Source organism: Mastigoproctus giganteus, chromosome 5, assembly GCF_048544385.1.
Source record: "Mastigoproctus giganteus isolate SK-2022 chromosome 5, ASM4854438v1, whole genome shotgun sequence".
In the NCBI taxonomy this organism is placed as follows: Eukaryota; Metazoa; Arthropoda; class Arachnida; order Uropygi; family Thelyphonidae; genus Mastigoproctus; species Mastigoproctus giganteus.
Genome location: NC_143579.1, coordinates 240,837,647 through 240,855,234, shown reverse-complemented (window position 1 = coordinate 240,855,234; position 17,588 = coordinate 240,837,647). Strand labels below are relative to the sequence as shown.

Genomic DNA, 17,588 nt, shown 5'->3' with positions numbered 1-17,588 from the left:
GACCCAACACCGAACCCTGTGGGACACCACTAGCACTCATTAATTACCACCCTCTGTCTTCTCCCACTCACCCATCCTGTTATCCATTGTAGCAGCTTAACCCTTAATGCCATATTGATCCAATTTTTATATTCTTCCATGCGCAACAGTATCAAGTGCTTTCCTGAAATCCAAATACATGATATCAAAATTGACATTCAGTTCCTTTGTGACCACATTGTAGTATCCAATCAAATTTGTCAACAAGACCAATTGACAAACTCATGCTGTGTCTTAACTATTACTGCAATCTTGTCTAGATGATCCTGCAATGCTTCTTTAACCAGCGACTCCATTAGTTTCCCCAGAACACAAGTTGAAATAACTGGTCTCTAATTACCTTTTTGATTCTCCATTGTGAATTTGGGATACCTTTTGCACATCTTCAGTCCCCGGGAACTTCTTCTGCATTCAAGAATGCTCTCATAATTGTGGCTAAGGGTTTCCTTACCTCCTTTGCTGCCTCCCTTAATATAATTAGTATATTTCATCAACCGCAGGTTTTTTTTATGTTGAACTTCGACAATTTCTCTTCCACTTTGCTTTCAGTTATTACAAAATCATCTGCTCCCTGTTAGAGTTTGGTGAACTTCTGTTCTCCCCTTCCTTAAAGAATTGCTCGTGTGTGAATGTAGATGCAAAATACCTATTCAGTAAGAATGTCTTTCACGCTTCTTTTACAGGGAAAGTTATACGTAGATAAAGATATAACACATTGCCTCGGGTTGTGGCCTTCTTAGAACAAGATAATTGCCACCCAAAATATAAACACCGCCCTATACAAGTGCTTAAACGCCGCTTTCGGGCAAAGACATAAACCCTTATCTTACTAAGGCATCTGTGGCACATTAAGAGGGCGCAGCTCCACTTCCAGCGGATGGGAGTCTCTTACATTAACTATTAAAACACTTACATACGGAACCATAAATCTTTCAAATGTACGAATGTTCTTTAACATAAATTTCTTAATTTCAGCATTAACTTTAGTTTTGCTAAAATAAACCAACTTATAATTTTATGTATCATCCAGATGGGTGCAGCACATTCCAAAGAGCAAAATCAAAGCACGGACCATTCAGCGTCCATCATATAATTCACAGCACTGCCTCGAATTACGATCAAATTTATAAACAGAAATTTAGAAGTTGAAATCTGAAATTTAAAAGTAATTAAAGAAGTGTACGTTGCAACGTGTTTATCTTTTTGAGATCCACTTAATTATCCCGAAGAACCATAACAGAATTGTCCGTTATAGCATCATCTTCTTATAACCCAAGAGAAAGACAGAAGAGTCAATTCGGAAGCAGCCTTTCAAACTGTTGTAGGCATTTCAATTTATTATTCCAAAATGGAACTTTAATTATAAATCGACTTCCAGTTTATAATAACTATTGATAGTGGCTGAACGGATCTTTTGTTTTCTTAATATGAATTGTAAGAACTTCTTCTTCGGATGTATTAGCCCTTCTTTCAAATTTGCTGTCCAGGGATGAAATCGCGCGTTAAATGAAAAATACAACGGCATTCCATCCTGGACGCAGATTATAAACCACTTTAATCTATTGGGAGGGGCTTGATGCACACCCGCTGGCCCATCGATTAAAAACGACAGGAAGTAACCTCCGCTACTCTCTTGCAGGTTCCGAACTGGCCCTGATGTACAACGACGAGTCTGTGCTGGAAAACCACCACCTGGCGGTCGGCTTCAAACTCCTTCAGGATGAGAACTGCGACATCTTCGTGAACCTGTCGAAGAAACAGAAGCAGACGCTTAGGAAGATGGTCATCGATATGGTGAGTAGTGTCGAATGCGGGTCTAAAGGGTGCTGGTAACGTAAAGCAATCCTTATGGAAATAAACAGATAATAATAATAATAATAATGTCCCTCGAGATCAAAGAGTCCGTTGCATTCAATGCCGATAAAACCCGCATTTGGATCGTCACACTTTTCGTTTTCAAGGGTCAGGCGCTGCGTCTCGTCCTTGCCAAGCGTACACTTCAGTAAGCTGTTTCTTAAGACACTCGATACATTTCAACAGCCCACTTGCGCGTCACGTGATCAGAGAAGTACTGCGGCCGTTTCCGGGTCACCGAAGGTTAGGCAAGGAACAAGCTCACGTGGCCCAGCAGCGAATTAAGGGTTAAATGCATTTACCCCGCGTCGTATAACAAACGAAATGCGCGTTTGTTAGGACAGCGCCATCTAATGGCAATGTAACAAAGTGAACTGATTACGTAACATCCGGAATGTGGAATGGCAACGAAACGAGACTTCCTCCTCGGCTCAATTCAGGAAATGCAACTCCCTTTTGTGGCGTCCGTAAATATTCTGCCAAATTGCGTACGAATCGGATATCAAGACTCGATAAATGATTAACTCCCGCGTTAATTACTGTTGGGGTTCCACCCCGTGACGGGTACTGCTGCCAAGTACACAGGGTGGCGTACGAGTTGATGCATTTGCATCATTTCTGCACGCAGCCAACAACTTAAGCAGTTATAAATTGGCATCCTTAAGTATACTGTATCTCGTACTGCGAAAACCTTCCCAACGAGTTGCCACGAGATTGCACTACCTCCAATAAGTAACCGTAGTCTTTTCAAGCGAAGCGTTATTTATTCGGGATAGTGCAATATCGTGGTAACTCGTTGTGAAGGTTTTCGCAATATGAGATATGCCAATTTATAACTGCTTAAGTTGTTGGCTGCGTACAGACATGATGCGATTGCTAACTTGTACGCTAGTTAACCCCTACGTAACCTGACGCTCTAGCCCTAAACTATACTGTAATCTATACAGGGTGGTTGGTGTTGGTCCTCTAATTTCCTTGTAGGTGTTCGTTCTCTGGGAGATCCATTCTGCTGTTGTGTACGCTCTTTGGGGCCATTGCATTTGGTTAACACGGTGATCGGGCTCCTCATCACTTGTTCCATCGCCTTAGATTTCCTGCCTCAGGGGCCCTTGATCCTCCCTGATCTTTGCCTCGTGTGTTTTCTGGGAGATGCTGGTGTTGGGCACCGCTATGTCGATCAGGTAGTTAGCCAATTCCTTGTTGTCGATGAGGGTTATGTCTGCTCTGTTGTGAGGGATCGTCTTGTCGATTATTATGGCACGGTCCCAGTAGTCTGTGAGTAGAGTCGGGGCCACGTTGATGCTACGTCCAAACCGGCCATGGCCTCACCCGAACAGGGGTCGCATTTTCAGTGTAAATATTTTCTAAAGTTGTGATAAAAATAATAATAAACCGAGAAAACGCGAATATAAAAGCATTCTTGAACTTCACTGGTTAAGTGTTTGAATTTTTATTGTACAATAAACCAGTTAAAAGTTTCTATACCATAATTGCTTTTTTATTGTTACTTTTTATTTTTCAAGTCAAAAAACAATTTTGACCACATTTTTATCACGGCATTATTATTCACAATACAAAAAAAAAAAGTAGTATTTTTGTGCGCTATATATATATTAAAGGGGTCTCAAATTTAAATATGGCAGGGGGTATCTTTCATCCTTAATCCGGTCGGCCCTCAGTAGAGTCTGTAGTACGACCTGCGGCTCGCACTTTTAGTAGGGTAAAATTTCTTTGATCAGCTGGTATTTTTGCGCTAGTTTCTGATGGATTATCCTGTCCACCTGGTTGTCTGCGAGGGTGCTCCGTCTGGGTGATCACACTGCATCCTGCGATGACGTGCTCAATTGTTTCTGGGGCCACGTGGCATCGTCGACATTCTTCATCTGTTACTCCTGGGTCTTTGGCGATGTATTTCCTGTAGTTGTTGGTGTTGATTACCTGGTCTTTAATCACGAGCATGAATCCTTCGGTCTCGCGGAAGAGCCTCCCGTTCGTGAGCCAGGTAATACGAATCCATCTTATCTATGTAGTCTTGATGGAGGTCATGGTACTGTCTGCCGTAGGGATGTCTTCTTTGCCCATCTTTGTTTCTTCTGTCTGTGTGAGTGTAGTCTCCTTGTTGAGATTGAGTGTTCTTTGTCTATCTTTCTTATGGCTTAGTAGACTCGCTCTGTTTTCCTGGAAGTAATCCCGCAGGTTCTTAATATCCTTCTCTTGTTCAGTGATGTCAGTCGATCCCATCCTCCATCTTTATCGGCTGAGACTGCGTAAGCATTTATGGCTGTGACCTTGTTCCCTCCATTTAGCTTTGATTTTAGGAGGCTTCTCACTCTCTGGTGGTATTTCTCAAACAGGCGGGTCTTGATCTCCTTGTGTGCTAACTGATGGGCCTGCATCATCCCCAGATATTCGTATGTCTGTCACTCTGTCATGACTTCAACGTCTTTACCGGTCTTCAGCTGGGTCATTCATTTGTCTCTGCCAAACTGTACCCTGATGTCAGTGCTGAACTCATTGGTGATCCGGAGTAGCTGTTGGAGTTCACTTGCGGCATGGAGTGTGATGTCATCCATTTACATCAGGTAAGAGAGGGTGTACAGGTTCTCCCTCTCTTCTTTTATGGTATATCCGTACTTGCTGTTATTGAGCATGGTGGACAGTGGGTTGAATGCAAGATAGAACCATAGTTGGCTTAGGGCACATCCCTGGAAGATTCCTCTTCTGATGCGTATTGATCTGGTCGTGGTGTTCTCGACATTTATAGGGGTCCTCCATTTTGCTACGGTTGCTTCTAGGAAGTGTCGGCGCTGGGTTGACTTTGTAGATCTTCAGTTTCTTCATCAGCCAGCTATGGGGCACGAAGTCGAACGCCTTTTGTTAGTAGATGTAAGCCGCGTACGGGTTTTCTGTGCTTTTTATAGGCTTTCTCCATTGCTGCAGTGTTAATTGCTCTTTTCATCCTCTTTTGTTGCTCGACCATGATGTTTTGGCTCTCCAAATGGTTCGATATCTTCTTAGTTATGCAGCTGGTCAGGATTTTGTACATTGTTGGAAAACAGGTGATTGGTCTGTGCACGGTTTGTGGTGTCTTTATCCTTAGCCTTCAGATAAGCGATTCCTTGAGTCAGAGGCACAGATTGTATCTAGATGAACTGCTCTGCTATATGCTTGCGTGTGCAGCTGAATTTCTTGGATCACTAGTTGTGGATGTTAACTATTTTTGTGGGGTCCGCCAGTTGCGGAACTTCTTAATAAACTGCTGTACAAATTCCTCCTGAATTTTCCATTCTGTCATCTCTTGTACGTTCATTGTTTTCTTCCTTTCTAGCCTATCCAGGAGTCACGGCTGTTATGACTAACTTCGCTACTCCACAGATATCCCGAGAGCTCCTGGAGTGCATTCAGGTTGAGAAGCCCGTTGCCTTCCTTCTGCTCTTGTCCGATTTCTGTTCTTTGTTTTATTTTCTGTTGGTCTCTGGTTTCTTTTCCGTTCATCCTGGTGGCTGCTACAGCGGCACACAAAATGGCTGTACGGATATCACGTGGTTGAGCTGGGTGGTCCTCTCCTTATCATCTTACATTCAGTTAAACAAGATTTTTCCCGTACGCAGCCTAAAGGCAAAGGAGGGCAGGTACAAGTGCATCTACTTTTGTGAGATTCACTTATGAATTAAGTTCGAATTAACAGATGTAACATACTTTTTTTTTTTTTTTTCCCCTACAGAAGGTTTTGTGCTGATTCAGGAAATAAGGTTATTGATGAAAACAGAGTTGCATGAATTCCGGTGTATCTTTGATCATCTTTTGTAGCGCAAAAACCTTTCCTTAAAGCATTAAAAAAAAAGCATTTTTTTCGACAGTGAATTTTTCGGGTAAATTTAATTAAAAATGAAATATTCTCTAATCTCATGTAATTCCGATATCTTTTATCTCGTATTAATTTTATCTGCCCACTGAGGGATCAAAATTCATTCAGTGTTCAAAATTTAAACATTAAATATTTCAAAAGAACCGCTCACTTCACACTTTTTTAATAAAACCGACGAATTTTTTTGGAAATTTGTTTTATAATATTTTTATGAACGTTGGATGTAATGTGACCCAAAGAAATCGAAGGGTGTGGGGTCGGGTGATTGTGGTGCATTTTACAGTAATCTTCCGATCAATTCATTGGTATTTAAAAACTCTGCGTTTAAAAAGCGCTGTGCCGATTTCCAAGACGTTTGTCGTCCAGCCTACCACCCCTTGAAAATCGGCATAGTTCCCACAGATTATTCCACAGTAAAAGCAGGAAAATGCCGTTCGTGAAAGCCTTTTGCCGTGCGTATGAATTGCGGAGTTTAAGCCCCCTTCATGTTTTTGTGGAATGAATTTCAACTTTAAAATGTTTTCCTGTGTTACGTTTAATACCTTGGAGATTAATATTTTTCTTATTTGTAGCTGTATCATGGTCTCCCATGTTTGTTTCTTGCAGTTATGAAACACCCCCCCCCCCCCGCATATAAACTGATTTAAATATATCTGGTAACGGCGACAATTGATTTAAAGTGGAGGCAAGACTTTTGACCCAAATGCTTTCTGGGACTACAGAATGATCCACAGGGGTACACGAAGTTAACAGGATTAAAAGTAGTTCTGTTAAAATACAGTTTTACCAACCTGACTTATGATGGTGTGATTTTACAGTTAAACCGCGTTGTTATTTTAATTTTATTTATTACTTTTTTTTTTTTAGGTCCTGGCTACGGACATGTCCAAGCATATGAGTCTCTTGGCAGACCTGAAGACCATGGTGGAAACGAAGAAAGTCGCCGGGTCGGGAGTTCTTCTTCTAGATAATTACACCGAACGGATCCAGGTAAGTGGTCGCCATCTATAAATTTCTCCACGACCCGAACTCCACTGACTATTTAGCCATTTTGTCCCCTCCCCCACCACAACGAAACCTTTTTGAATCGACTTCATCTCGTGCTCATCACAAGTCGAGCTGAAATGTTTGCTTTGGGAATTATAAACAACGCGAACACTTAAGACAGAATTTTAATAGCACTTTCAAAAATTTCGTTTATTCTCTCTTTGGCCAAGGTCGGAAGAGTTTAAAACTATTTTACTGCAACCCATATAGCAGTAGAAAAGCGAATAATGAATACGTATTCGTGTGATAAAGAACAGGACGTGCCCAAGCAAAGGAATAATGTTCAAAATTCTTTCTTACAAGTTTGTGGATCATTTCGCGATATATTTAGTCATAATTTACTCCTCCCAAAATACTTACTTATCGCATAATGCCCCTTTCGGATATTTGAAATTGTCGGTTTGGATTACCTCTGCTCAATAGTTTTCCCCCCATATATTCTTCTCTGAGACTGATATATCATTTAATTCACTGCAGTCTGCGTCTCAATTTATATTCCTAAGTGGTAGATGACTCTCGTCAATCGGACCACTCCCCTTGCTTACTGGAGGTATGAAGTGGTGAAACCCACATTTAAATGGTTTTTTTTCATACTCCGGGACGACCACACGGTCAAAGGAGTTCACAAGATACAGATAATACAAGGAACAGCACCGAATTTAGCAGTCACAGGCTTTAATCTCGGCTAGTCAAAGCAAATGTACTTAGTCACCACAGCAAAATTTCCGGCAACCCTCCCTCCTTCAGCCCTAAGTACAATAGGTTCTAATACTTTTCGTGTTTGGGGGTTTCATAAAAAAAAAAAAAAAAAAAGCTGTAAAGATCATTGTAAGGGGCGCATCTGGCTCACCCTCTCTCTCTCTCCCCTGTATTCACGAAAGCAAGGAACCCTTTTTCTGCCATTTCAGTTCCCCCAAACTATCCGTTCCTCCTCCTCTCGGCTTTCCCCTGTCTCACCCCTTCAGTCGTTTTGTTAAACATACGCTTATAACACTCATATAAATCAATAAATTGCAGCACTCCACCTTTTCCTTCGTCTTAAGAACTCTCTCTGGACACCCCATTTATGACATTGATAAAAGGGGTCACTGCTCATTATTGCTTGTCGTTTCAGTGTCGGACAGAAAAGTACTCACAGATGCAAGTGTGAACTTGATTTGCCCAATGGTCGTTTACCTGTCATTCCGGTGACTTCCCAAATTAAATTTCGCCGAAGCCCTTAAGGTTTCCTGAATGACATTTGCAAAAACTCTGGCACCCTTCTATTCAAATGAATTAGCATAGTGCAAGGAAGCCATAGGCTTTTGCTTCGTGAATTTTCTGTGTTTAAAAAATACATTATCTTTTGTCTTAAATTTCTTTTGTCCCTCGTCGTGACATTTTTCGAGAGTGTCAAATAAATTTCTTGACCAAGTGAACACAGTTCTCTATGCTTTAAACCATCATTACCCACATGAATTACTGTACACCCTTTACTACCCTTAAAAACTAATTGTTTGGAGTCAATTTTCGCACTTTGGTAGACACTTCTGTTCTGTCCCTCTTTATCACAGAATACATTTTGGGTTTCCCTTACAATTGTAAGACTACATCCTGTGAAACCAGAGAATTCGGCACTGAAAGTTCAGCCTTTTGCTTGGAATCGGTTTATCATTTGGTGTTGAAAGTGTTTGTTTTTATTGCGGTCTCCAGAGTTTCTCCTACATGCGGTTGCAGCATATGAAAAGGCATAGGACCAGGGCCGGCAATTGTATGTAAGTATGTGTTGTTAAGTAAGTAAGTATGTAAGTAAGTGTGTGTTGTTGTGTTGAGTGCCAGCAACTGACGACTTCGCAGCCAGGGGACACCCGATCTCCTGACTCCCAACCCTGGCCACTGGGAGGCGTGCCAGGGACTACTTTTTAGCTGAGACTCTTACTGGGGCTATCAGGCAAGCCTGGGAGCCCCGAGGTGTTCAAAGAAATGAAATGGGATATACAGGGAGAAGTATGGGGGAAGGGAAGAAAAGTGGACAGAAAGAAGGGGATGAGAGAAAAAAGCACCGAGTAAAGTAGGTAGAAAAGAGAAAAAGTAGTAGTGGAAGAGACAATCAATTATTAAACTTAGATAATTAATCTCAGTTTTAGAACAATAACTGTCAACGTGGCAGAAGTACGAAGAAAATTTCCAACTGCGAAGATCAGAACAGGGGAAGGAAAGATCTTTAAAAACTGACTCGATTAATATCAACACAAAACCACGCAGTGAAGAAAAGACAAAGAGGTTAAGATAGAAGCTAATGGAGATTTCCACATTTAAAATACTAGTTGATTGAGATTGGCAGTAAAAAAGCAATTTACACAATTCGAAACATCCAATAATAATTTTGCTGAACACCCAGCAACAACCAATAACCAGAGTCTTGTGACAATCGGATATCGCCTCGTTATCCCCATCACTATAGGGCAACTCTATTGCGATTTGATCTCAAACTAAGACAGAAATTCGTCGAACAACAGTTCAATATGTAAATTAACAAATTTCAGTGATTTAAATTTAGCAAGTCCTGATCTCACAACGAGAGACTATTCCCAAAATATTAGAACCAATCCGGGATTTCAGCATTATGAATCTGCAAGGAAAAACCACCTTCCAAAACCTTTCATCCCTTCTGGGAATTTAGTTCGACAATTATGTCCAGAGCCACCCAGAACACAAAAGAGCAACCATTTACAAAAGGCCAACTTGCTGAGCTCACAAGGTACTCATTTAAAGTCTTCTTAATTCAATATATATATTTTTACTTATGTTTTACTATCACCAATGTTTCACTGACTCGATCCAATCTTGACTATAATTACGTCAAAATTTCTATAAACCTGTGTGGGATAATATCTCTATTATCATCCACTTGTCCCTATTAGACTTAAAGAAGCAAAAAGCGGAGGAAAGTAATAGTAGGAGAGGAAGAAGAAAAGAAACAGTGCTCAGCAATGAATTTTTTACACTAAACTTAAAATATTTACATTTATACACGATTTTTCCCAAAGTCTTTTGAGGATTCAAAATACCAGGCACAAGTTCTGTGCTCAGTACAAACATAATAGAGAACAGGCCGCCGTAGCCTAGTGGTCAGGCGCGTGGGTGCATAAGTACACGTGCCTTGAGTGACCGAGGTTCAAGCCCGTGACTGCTGAATACGGTGCTGTTTCTTGTATTCTGTGTATCTTGTAAACTCCTCTGACCGTCTGGTCATCCCGCAGTATAAACAGAAAATTTATTTATTTGTTATATATTATTCTCGAGGGACACAAGTGTTTTTGCTAACGATCGGTGGTATGAAATCGGACAGTTGGTCTCGTCGTGCCACACGTTCTAATATTCTTCCTGGCATCAACTCGCGGTCTCAATCTCGTCTAACAGTGCACCGAGTTGTAATTTGAGGTCATTGCACTCCCTACAGGTAGCGCCGAGAAAAGAATTATCATCAGCTAGAAAAAGTCCTCACGCGTGGGACAGTGAGTACAAGTAAAAAGGTCGTAACTCACCGATGAACTGCCAGTGACAATTCCTCCCGTCAGTTTTGACACCCTGTGAATATTATAAGAAGCTCTTACGTTTGAAACCATAATTGCACAATCTTTAAAATATTCTTCTTAAAATTTAAACCAAAATCATCGCAGCATTCGGAGTAAAGTTAAAATTTAATTCTGTAAAGTGCTGGCAAGCCAGTTTTCTCAAATTAAGTACACTTGGTGAGTCAACTCGATGAAGTTGAGTAAACTCGATTAAATGTTTGCTGGAGAACCAACAGAGAATCATTTGGCTTAACAACTCTAAGGAAAGAGCAGTTGGAACGAAGAGTACACGTTGCTGGATGCGCAACAAACTTAATTGGAAGATTGGATTGTCTCAAGCTAGTCGATGATTTTAGATTGCACTGACCCAGAAAGTATGCGGCGAGGTTACCAATGATGTTACTGCCGCGAATATGAGTACACACGGATTCGCCATCAGATTTTCCAGAACTTAAATAACTTAGACTTTGTCGCAAAAATTTTGTTTTAATTCTGAGAGATTAAAAGCGATATTTATATTTGTTTTTTATTATGTTTGTAAACGTTATTTCTTCGATGAATGCTTCTTGAGATGAAGCCTAAAAATCTCTCCTCAACAGGAGACGTTACGAGGTATTATTGAGGTATTAAGCAATTTACAGCGAATTTAAATCTGTATTTATTTCAGGTTCTGCAGAACATGGTCCACTGCGCTGACCTGAGTAACCCCACAAAACCCCTGGAAACGTACCGACATTGGGTCGATCTCATCATGGAGGAATTCTTCCAGCAGGGAGACAAAGAAAGGGAACTGGGGTTGGATATGAGCCCCATGTGTGACAGGTTAACGGCGACCATCGAGAAATCGCAGGTGAGTACGAAAACCCCGAAACAGCGCGTCCCTTCAGAAAGAATGTAAATTCGCTTTCAACAAAGATAGTTTGTTTGGAACAATTGTGAATTAAACTCCACTTAAAATACACAAAGGCAAACAGTTTTTTTTTCTCCAGAGTCCTTAATCCTCTGAATAAATTGCCTCCAATTGTCGAAATAGATACAAGTCGGATTATAATTAGGTTGTGTTGGACAGTATTTTCATCAAAATTACCAGAGGTCGACCAAAAATACTGAAGTGATTTTTCAAATATATAGAGGAGGACTGTGATGGTCACACTCCGCTTTTGGCGTTATAGACCTTTAGTTTTGAAATGTCTGTGCAACAGTTGATCTTCCTCTGATAACGGGAAGATAAGCTGGTTTATGGTTTCGCCATACAGCGCTCTGTTATTGTCATGAATACACTTTTGGAATCTTTTCAGACTTCAGCAACCGATAGATACATTCTGAGAAGATTGGGCGTTACTTGCCACTGTACTTGATGGTGAAGCCTTCTTGCTAATTTTGTAAAAAATAGCGTGGACAGTGTGGCTGCAGGCTTTTCAGTATAAAAAAGAGGATCCATCTTGTTCTGGTTTATTTGGCATTTTATTGCTTGATGAAGCGCTTCGTTGCGATATTAATGCTGAAAGGTTGAGTCCGGTGACGTATCCGGCTTTATATTAAAAGAATGTAAATTCTCCTTAAGCTATCCAGACCTCTTTGTCAATTCAAGGTAATGAAGTTTTATTTCCTTTCTGTGTTTTGAGAAATTTCTTTTAATCTGTTTAAGGCGATTGAATTTCTTTGATTTTGCTTTCTCCTTTCTGAAAAAAAAAAATGGTCAAAAAGTATTTTTCGTCATTTGCCCGAACCATTTCTGATTCATCAAAAAAAAAAATTAAGGTCTTTAGAGAATCGTGAGTTTGTTCACAACTAAAATTGAATTGTTTTTGATCTTTTATTTGTTCGAGTGCCTGTTAAGCAGCACAGTATCTTCAACTACAAGGTCAGTGCTCACTCACGCCATTCCAATGAATTAAAGATTTTAATCCCAGTTGAGGATTTGTTGGTGTTCTACTCGGGTTTTAGGAGCATCGGTGACTTAGCCACGTTGCTCCTTGAATATTGTCTGTAAATTTCGTGCTCTCTGAGGTCGATTTTTCCGTTTTTCTGGACGAAAAACTACGATTCCGGGAGAAAAAAACCACGCTACCCTAGCCTGAGACCAACTAACTCGGCCACGATGTGAAAAAAGGCCCATAAAAATTCTTCGCGTCTCCGACGGCATTCGAAATTGCCTTTTTGTTTTTCAACTCGGATTTTTCGTCCAGAAAACCGACCACAGAACACGCAACTGACAAACATAACCGCGCAATACGACCTATTGCTGATGCGCAACTTCAAACAACAGACTTTCAAAAAATAAAAATACGCATTTATTTTTAAGTCACTGGTTGCTTCCTTTTTCTGTGCTATAGCATTCAATGAACATTCTTCATGTTCGGCTATTGTCGATCACTGCAGGTTGAAGGCCTCCTCAACACGTTTTCAGCAACTGCGTCTTGTGCTTTCTGTTGTCATTGTACACCAGCAATTTTCGCAACTTCACCGATCTACCTCATCTTTGGGGTTTTTCTTATGCATTTAGAGTCAAGCGGCATCCATTCCAAAATTCGTCTGATCCATCTATCGTCAGTATTTCTTGATATCTCATCTGCCCATTTCCATTTTAAGCGCTTTGTTCTTTCAGTAATATCGCAGATCTTGGTTTATTGGCGAATCCATGAACACGTTTTCGGTCTCTTTTGGTTACGTTAAAAATTCGGCGCTGCATGCTTCTTTCTGTGACCCTCAGTCTTTGTGAAGCTTTGGCATTGAATGTCCACCTTTCACAACATATGCTAGGGCAGGGGAGGATAAATTGAGCGTAAGCTTTTTGTTAGAAACGCAGTGGCGAGTTTGTCTTGAAGGCTGTATAAACTTTCCAATTTTTTCCCATCCGAATTTTATGTGCCGTTCAATTTCCATCGTGATGTTTCTCTCTGTTGAAATTTCTTGTCCAAAGTAAACATATCTTCTTCACTTCTTCCCGTTATAGTCCATCGGTCACGATTTTCATTGGTCTGGTAAATTTGTTGAGCATAACCTGTGTTTTCTTGATATTCATCTTCAAACCGAACTTCTCGCTTTTATGGTTCTTCAATGTTTTGCCGCAATTCTTCACGTGATCATTGGAAAAGAGAAAGGTGTCACCCGCAAATCGTAAGTTGTCTCCTTCAGACGCCTTTTCTACGTTGATCATCGTTGACCCGCATTGATGCAGTCGTCTTTTCATAGATCGATTGCAGAATATTGACGCAGAGCTCTGTCTACACCTTGGCTGATGAGGGCGTTGATTATTGCTTGTTTTGCGACTGAGTCCGATGCTTTTTCCATAGTCGACCAAGGCTATAAATGTTAAAACAATAAATATTAAACTGCACGTAATATTGTACACTTTGTAATGTAGGAGTTCCTTCGGTACTCGTCTGTTATCCTCCAGCCACTAAGTCTAACCCAACCGGCGCATTTATGTTTGTTATAATGTGCGTGCAATCACTGTTATTTATGTTTAACGGCGGCGTATTTTGTACGACTTCACCAGCAGAGTGGTGAAGTCGTACCGACTGGAGGGAAGGTAACAGACGAGTACCGTTCCTTCCTGTTGCGCATTTTTTGTAAATAAAAAACGAAATAAAAATTTCTGAAGATGTTTGCAATGTCTACTTCCAGGTTGGCTTCATCGACTACATCGTCCATCCCCTTTGGGAGACGTGGGCCGATCTCGTCCATCCTGACGCCCAGATGATCCTGGACACGCTCGAAGAGAATCGGGATTGGTACCAGAATATGATCCCTCTCAGCCCCAACCAGGAGGGCGGTTTCGATAACGGAGAGGGAGGAGGTTTCGACGACCAGGAGAACTCGTCGACGAACCTGGCTGCGGCAGCCGAAAGAATAAAGTTTCAGATCACCCTGGAGGAACCGGATGACGAGGACCCTGAAGATGACCTCTCGGCCAATATGGAGAGTTAACGCCGTCTTAGCAAAGAGCAAAGGTCGCCTGAGCGGGCATCCAAGAGACGGATTCAATTCTGTTCATTTAGGAATCCGTAGGTTAAGTGATGGACAGTGCACCGGGACTGGTCATGCTGGGGTCACCTTACGACAGCACACCGAGCGATGAGACCGGCACAGTGTATAAATAGTCGAAGTTAGGCTCTACAATAGTGTACAGTAACTTCCATGGTGCTGTTGGTCATTCATACTGAATTCTCTCACTAGATGTCACTTTTGTTCTTATTTAAACTCTCGTTGTTATTGCGCGGAGGATTGTGGGTAGATATTATAACAATATCCCGAGGCCAAAGGGCAATAATAACGCCACAGCGTATCTAGAGAGGATCCATTAGCCAAGTAGCCTGCCTGCCCTGCCGCCTGTACATACTGTTCGCACGTGGGTCCGGGTTCGGAACGAATTTGCTTCTGTTCGGGGCAGATTTGAAATAGTTCTGCGGAAGTGTGTTTGTTTTCTTCCGTTCGTAGTTCCAGTCGGGGTAGCCATTAGCTGAGGGACACGCGTGGATGGAGTTGCGTGTAGAATATTTTTGCTAGGACTCACTAGAGGTCTCTGACGTGCGCTTAAATGATTTCAGTTATTCTAGACGTGTGTGTGAGTGTTCGTCTGTGTGTAAATATAATGTTCAACACGCTTTTTATGGGACACCCGCGCGTCAGCTTTCAGTCCCTCGTAATTCTACTTACGTGGGGGTGGCGGGCGGAGGAAGATGCGCGGGCTTCTGAGCGTTCCCTGGCTTTCGTTGTAAAAGCGAGCTCGTTTCTGTCAATCAAAGCGTACGACATATCCGCCCGCTGTTTTGCCTTCGCTCGTAAGTCCCCCCCCTCCCTCCCCGAATGTCTGTCCGCCCTGCCATTTGCACGGAGTGGAGTCGTAAAGGGTGCAGAAACGGATCGGATGTCGCGGCTTTTTGTGCTCAGTCGACTATTTTAAGTATAAAATCACCAAAAAGCGGTAATAAAAATCGTTCTCACCAGAGTGCGCCACTTTGTTTGTATCGGAATTCTCGCTGTGCATCTCTTCGCTTTCCTACAAAGCAATACAACACTCGCAACAAATATTTTTTGATATTGTTTTTGGGATGTCTCGCTGTGGTTTGGTTCGTGTGTGTGTGTGTGTGTGTTTGTGAGACATTCACCTACTATTTTGTTACAAATTATCTTTTTTTATATGACAACGAACACCAGAGAGAGAGAAGAGAAGAGTGGATGTGGAGTGGAGAGAGTTAATTTCACCTCCAGAATTAGTGAGGCTTTCAGCGAGTGATTGTGCGTATTTATTTGTATAGTAAAAGTGATAATAAAATTGCGTGTGGTTATTTTTGAGTCTGTGGTCTGCTTGGACACACCTTCAACACGATTCACACACTCGGGGGAGGGGGGTGCGAAGAGAGAGAGAGAGAGAGACAGACAGACAGAGATGAGCACGACAAAAGTGTACGAACTCGGATGGGTACGAGTCCACACAAACACTCGCTCAGACATTCCTTTCCCAGATGATTGAGAGCAGTGATGAGCATAATCGCTGCTCAAACTAATAGAAATATAATTGATTTATGTATAATTCGATTATGGAAATCATTCCATCACTGATTATTATCGTTACAGTTCAGAACTCAACAGTCGAGTTTTATTAAAAAAAGGTGTCGTAAAGTGCTGCCATCTGTTGCCGTATATTTCAACTGAACACTTCCTTTGCTGCGTTAAAATTATTTGCTGGGGGGAATAGCGAAGCCCTGGAATTAACAAAATAAAATAGCGAGGAATTAATTAAAAATTGATCGAGATTTTTAATTCCCTCAGTGCGGACGTGGGCTGTCACAAGTGTTCTTACCGAGCTTTAATTATTTTAGCAGAGGTCACGTGATTGCGCTACGTGTGGACAACGCCTTAATAGTCCATTGAGACGAAGACACCTCCCGGCAACGATTAAACCTACTGCTGTAAAATACGCTCTCGGTATAGATGGACAACCTTCCTCGTGCTGGGGACCATCTCTTCTTGCTTCACTCCTCAAAGACCTGCACTTACAGCGCATCAGGAAATTGATGACCCTGCACTGCACCAGATTTTAACCCACAGATGCTTCGTCAGAAGACACACCCTCACATCGCAGAGACTTCGAACAACATTTTACTAAACATCCAAAAGGAAGCCTTAAAACGCGCACTTTTATTTGAAGCAAAACTGACGGCTGTTCGTACTTCGGACCAGTACGCGAGGTCAGCGAAGTTCACGAGATATATTTTTGTATTTATTAAACTAGGTGGAGCCACACGTGTTTTCTTGCAGCTTGTTTAAACGCTGCGCAGATTATCTCAGACGAATCTGCGCACCCAAGTTGTAAAACACAGAATTAACGAAGACCCCCAAATTCGAAAGGTATTTAATGAAACACGTGTTTCTATAAACAGTTCTGTTTCGTCCTAGATGTTCGCGATCGGATGACGGCTGTAAAATTGGTAAGTCATCGAGTAAAAGGGTAAGGCAGGGGTCGGCAACCTGCGGCTCTTTAACGTTTAGCCCACACGAAGCAAAGTTCGAAATGGAGTTGAAGGACTTGAAAGTCAAGGACATGTGGAGTGCAAGAGTAAAATGCCTTCGAACTGAAATTGAGGATTTGGAGAGCCAAAAGGCTGCTCTTGCAATTGTACACGAATGGACGGCGATAGATGAGTTGAAAGTGCAAGACCAATTTGTGTTGGATGCGTGGAGTAGCTCACCGGACACAGAAATAAATTTGAAAACATTTGCGTTTGGACTTCTCTCAGTTGTTGGTTCTGCTGGCAAATATTTTTAAAACTATATTAGAAATAAATGAAGAAACCGTGTGAACAACAACGCGAGCCTCTCAGCACGTTCAGCAGCAAAAGTCACATTAATTCGTGCCTAATTGGATGTTACACCATTAATAAACAATACTTAAAAATATATATATTTTTAATATATAAATACAAAATATATATTACAAATTATATATTTTTTGATAAAACAGATTCCCACTCGATTCCATTTCTCAAAAAAACTCTTCCCCCCCCCCTTCTCGGGCTGAGGTGCGGCTCTTCGGATTATCTCTTTTTTAAATTAATTCAAAAATGAGTCGTCACTAAAAAATGGTTGCCGACCCCTGGAGTAAAAAAGGAATTAACCAAATCAGTACAGTAGGGAAGAAGAAAACGAAAATCTTTATTATTTGCATATCCATATTCAGCACTGATGCAATATGCAACAGCGGCCAGGGCCTTGAC

At 41.4% G+C, this 17,588-nt stretch overlaps 1 protein-coding gene across 7 annotated transcripts in view; it reads left to right on the top strand.

Moving 5' to 3' along the window:
* The window catches only part of dnc (phosphodiesterase dunce), a 546,492-nt gene extending 530,833 nt beyond the window's left edge, over nucleotides 1-15,659 (top strand). For all 7 annotated transcript variants that reach the window (XM_090374492.1, XM_090374494.1, XM_090374496.1 and 4 more), the window contains 4 exons: nucleotides 1,679-1,833; nucleotides 6,629-6,751; nucleotides 11,033-11,215; nucleotides 13,996-15,659. In XM_090374492.1, the coding sequence (XP_090230618.1) occupies nucleotides 1,679-1,833; nucleotides 6,629-6,751; nucleotides 11,033-11,215; nucleotides 13,996-14,298 (764 nt within the window). In that variant the 3' untranslated portion in view covers nucleotides 14,299-15,659. The remainder of the gene's footprint in view (nucleotides 1-1,678; nucleotides 1,834-6,628; nucleotides 6,752-11,032; nucleotides 11,216-13,995) is intronic.
* The last annotated feature ends 1,929 nt before the right edge of the window (nucleotides 15,660-17,588 follow it).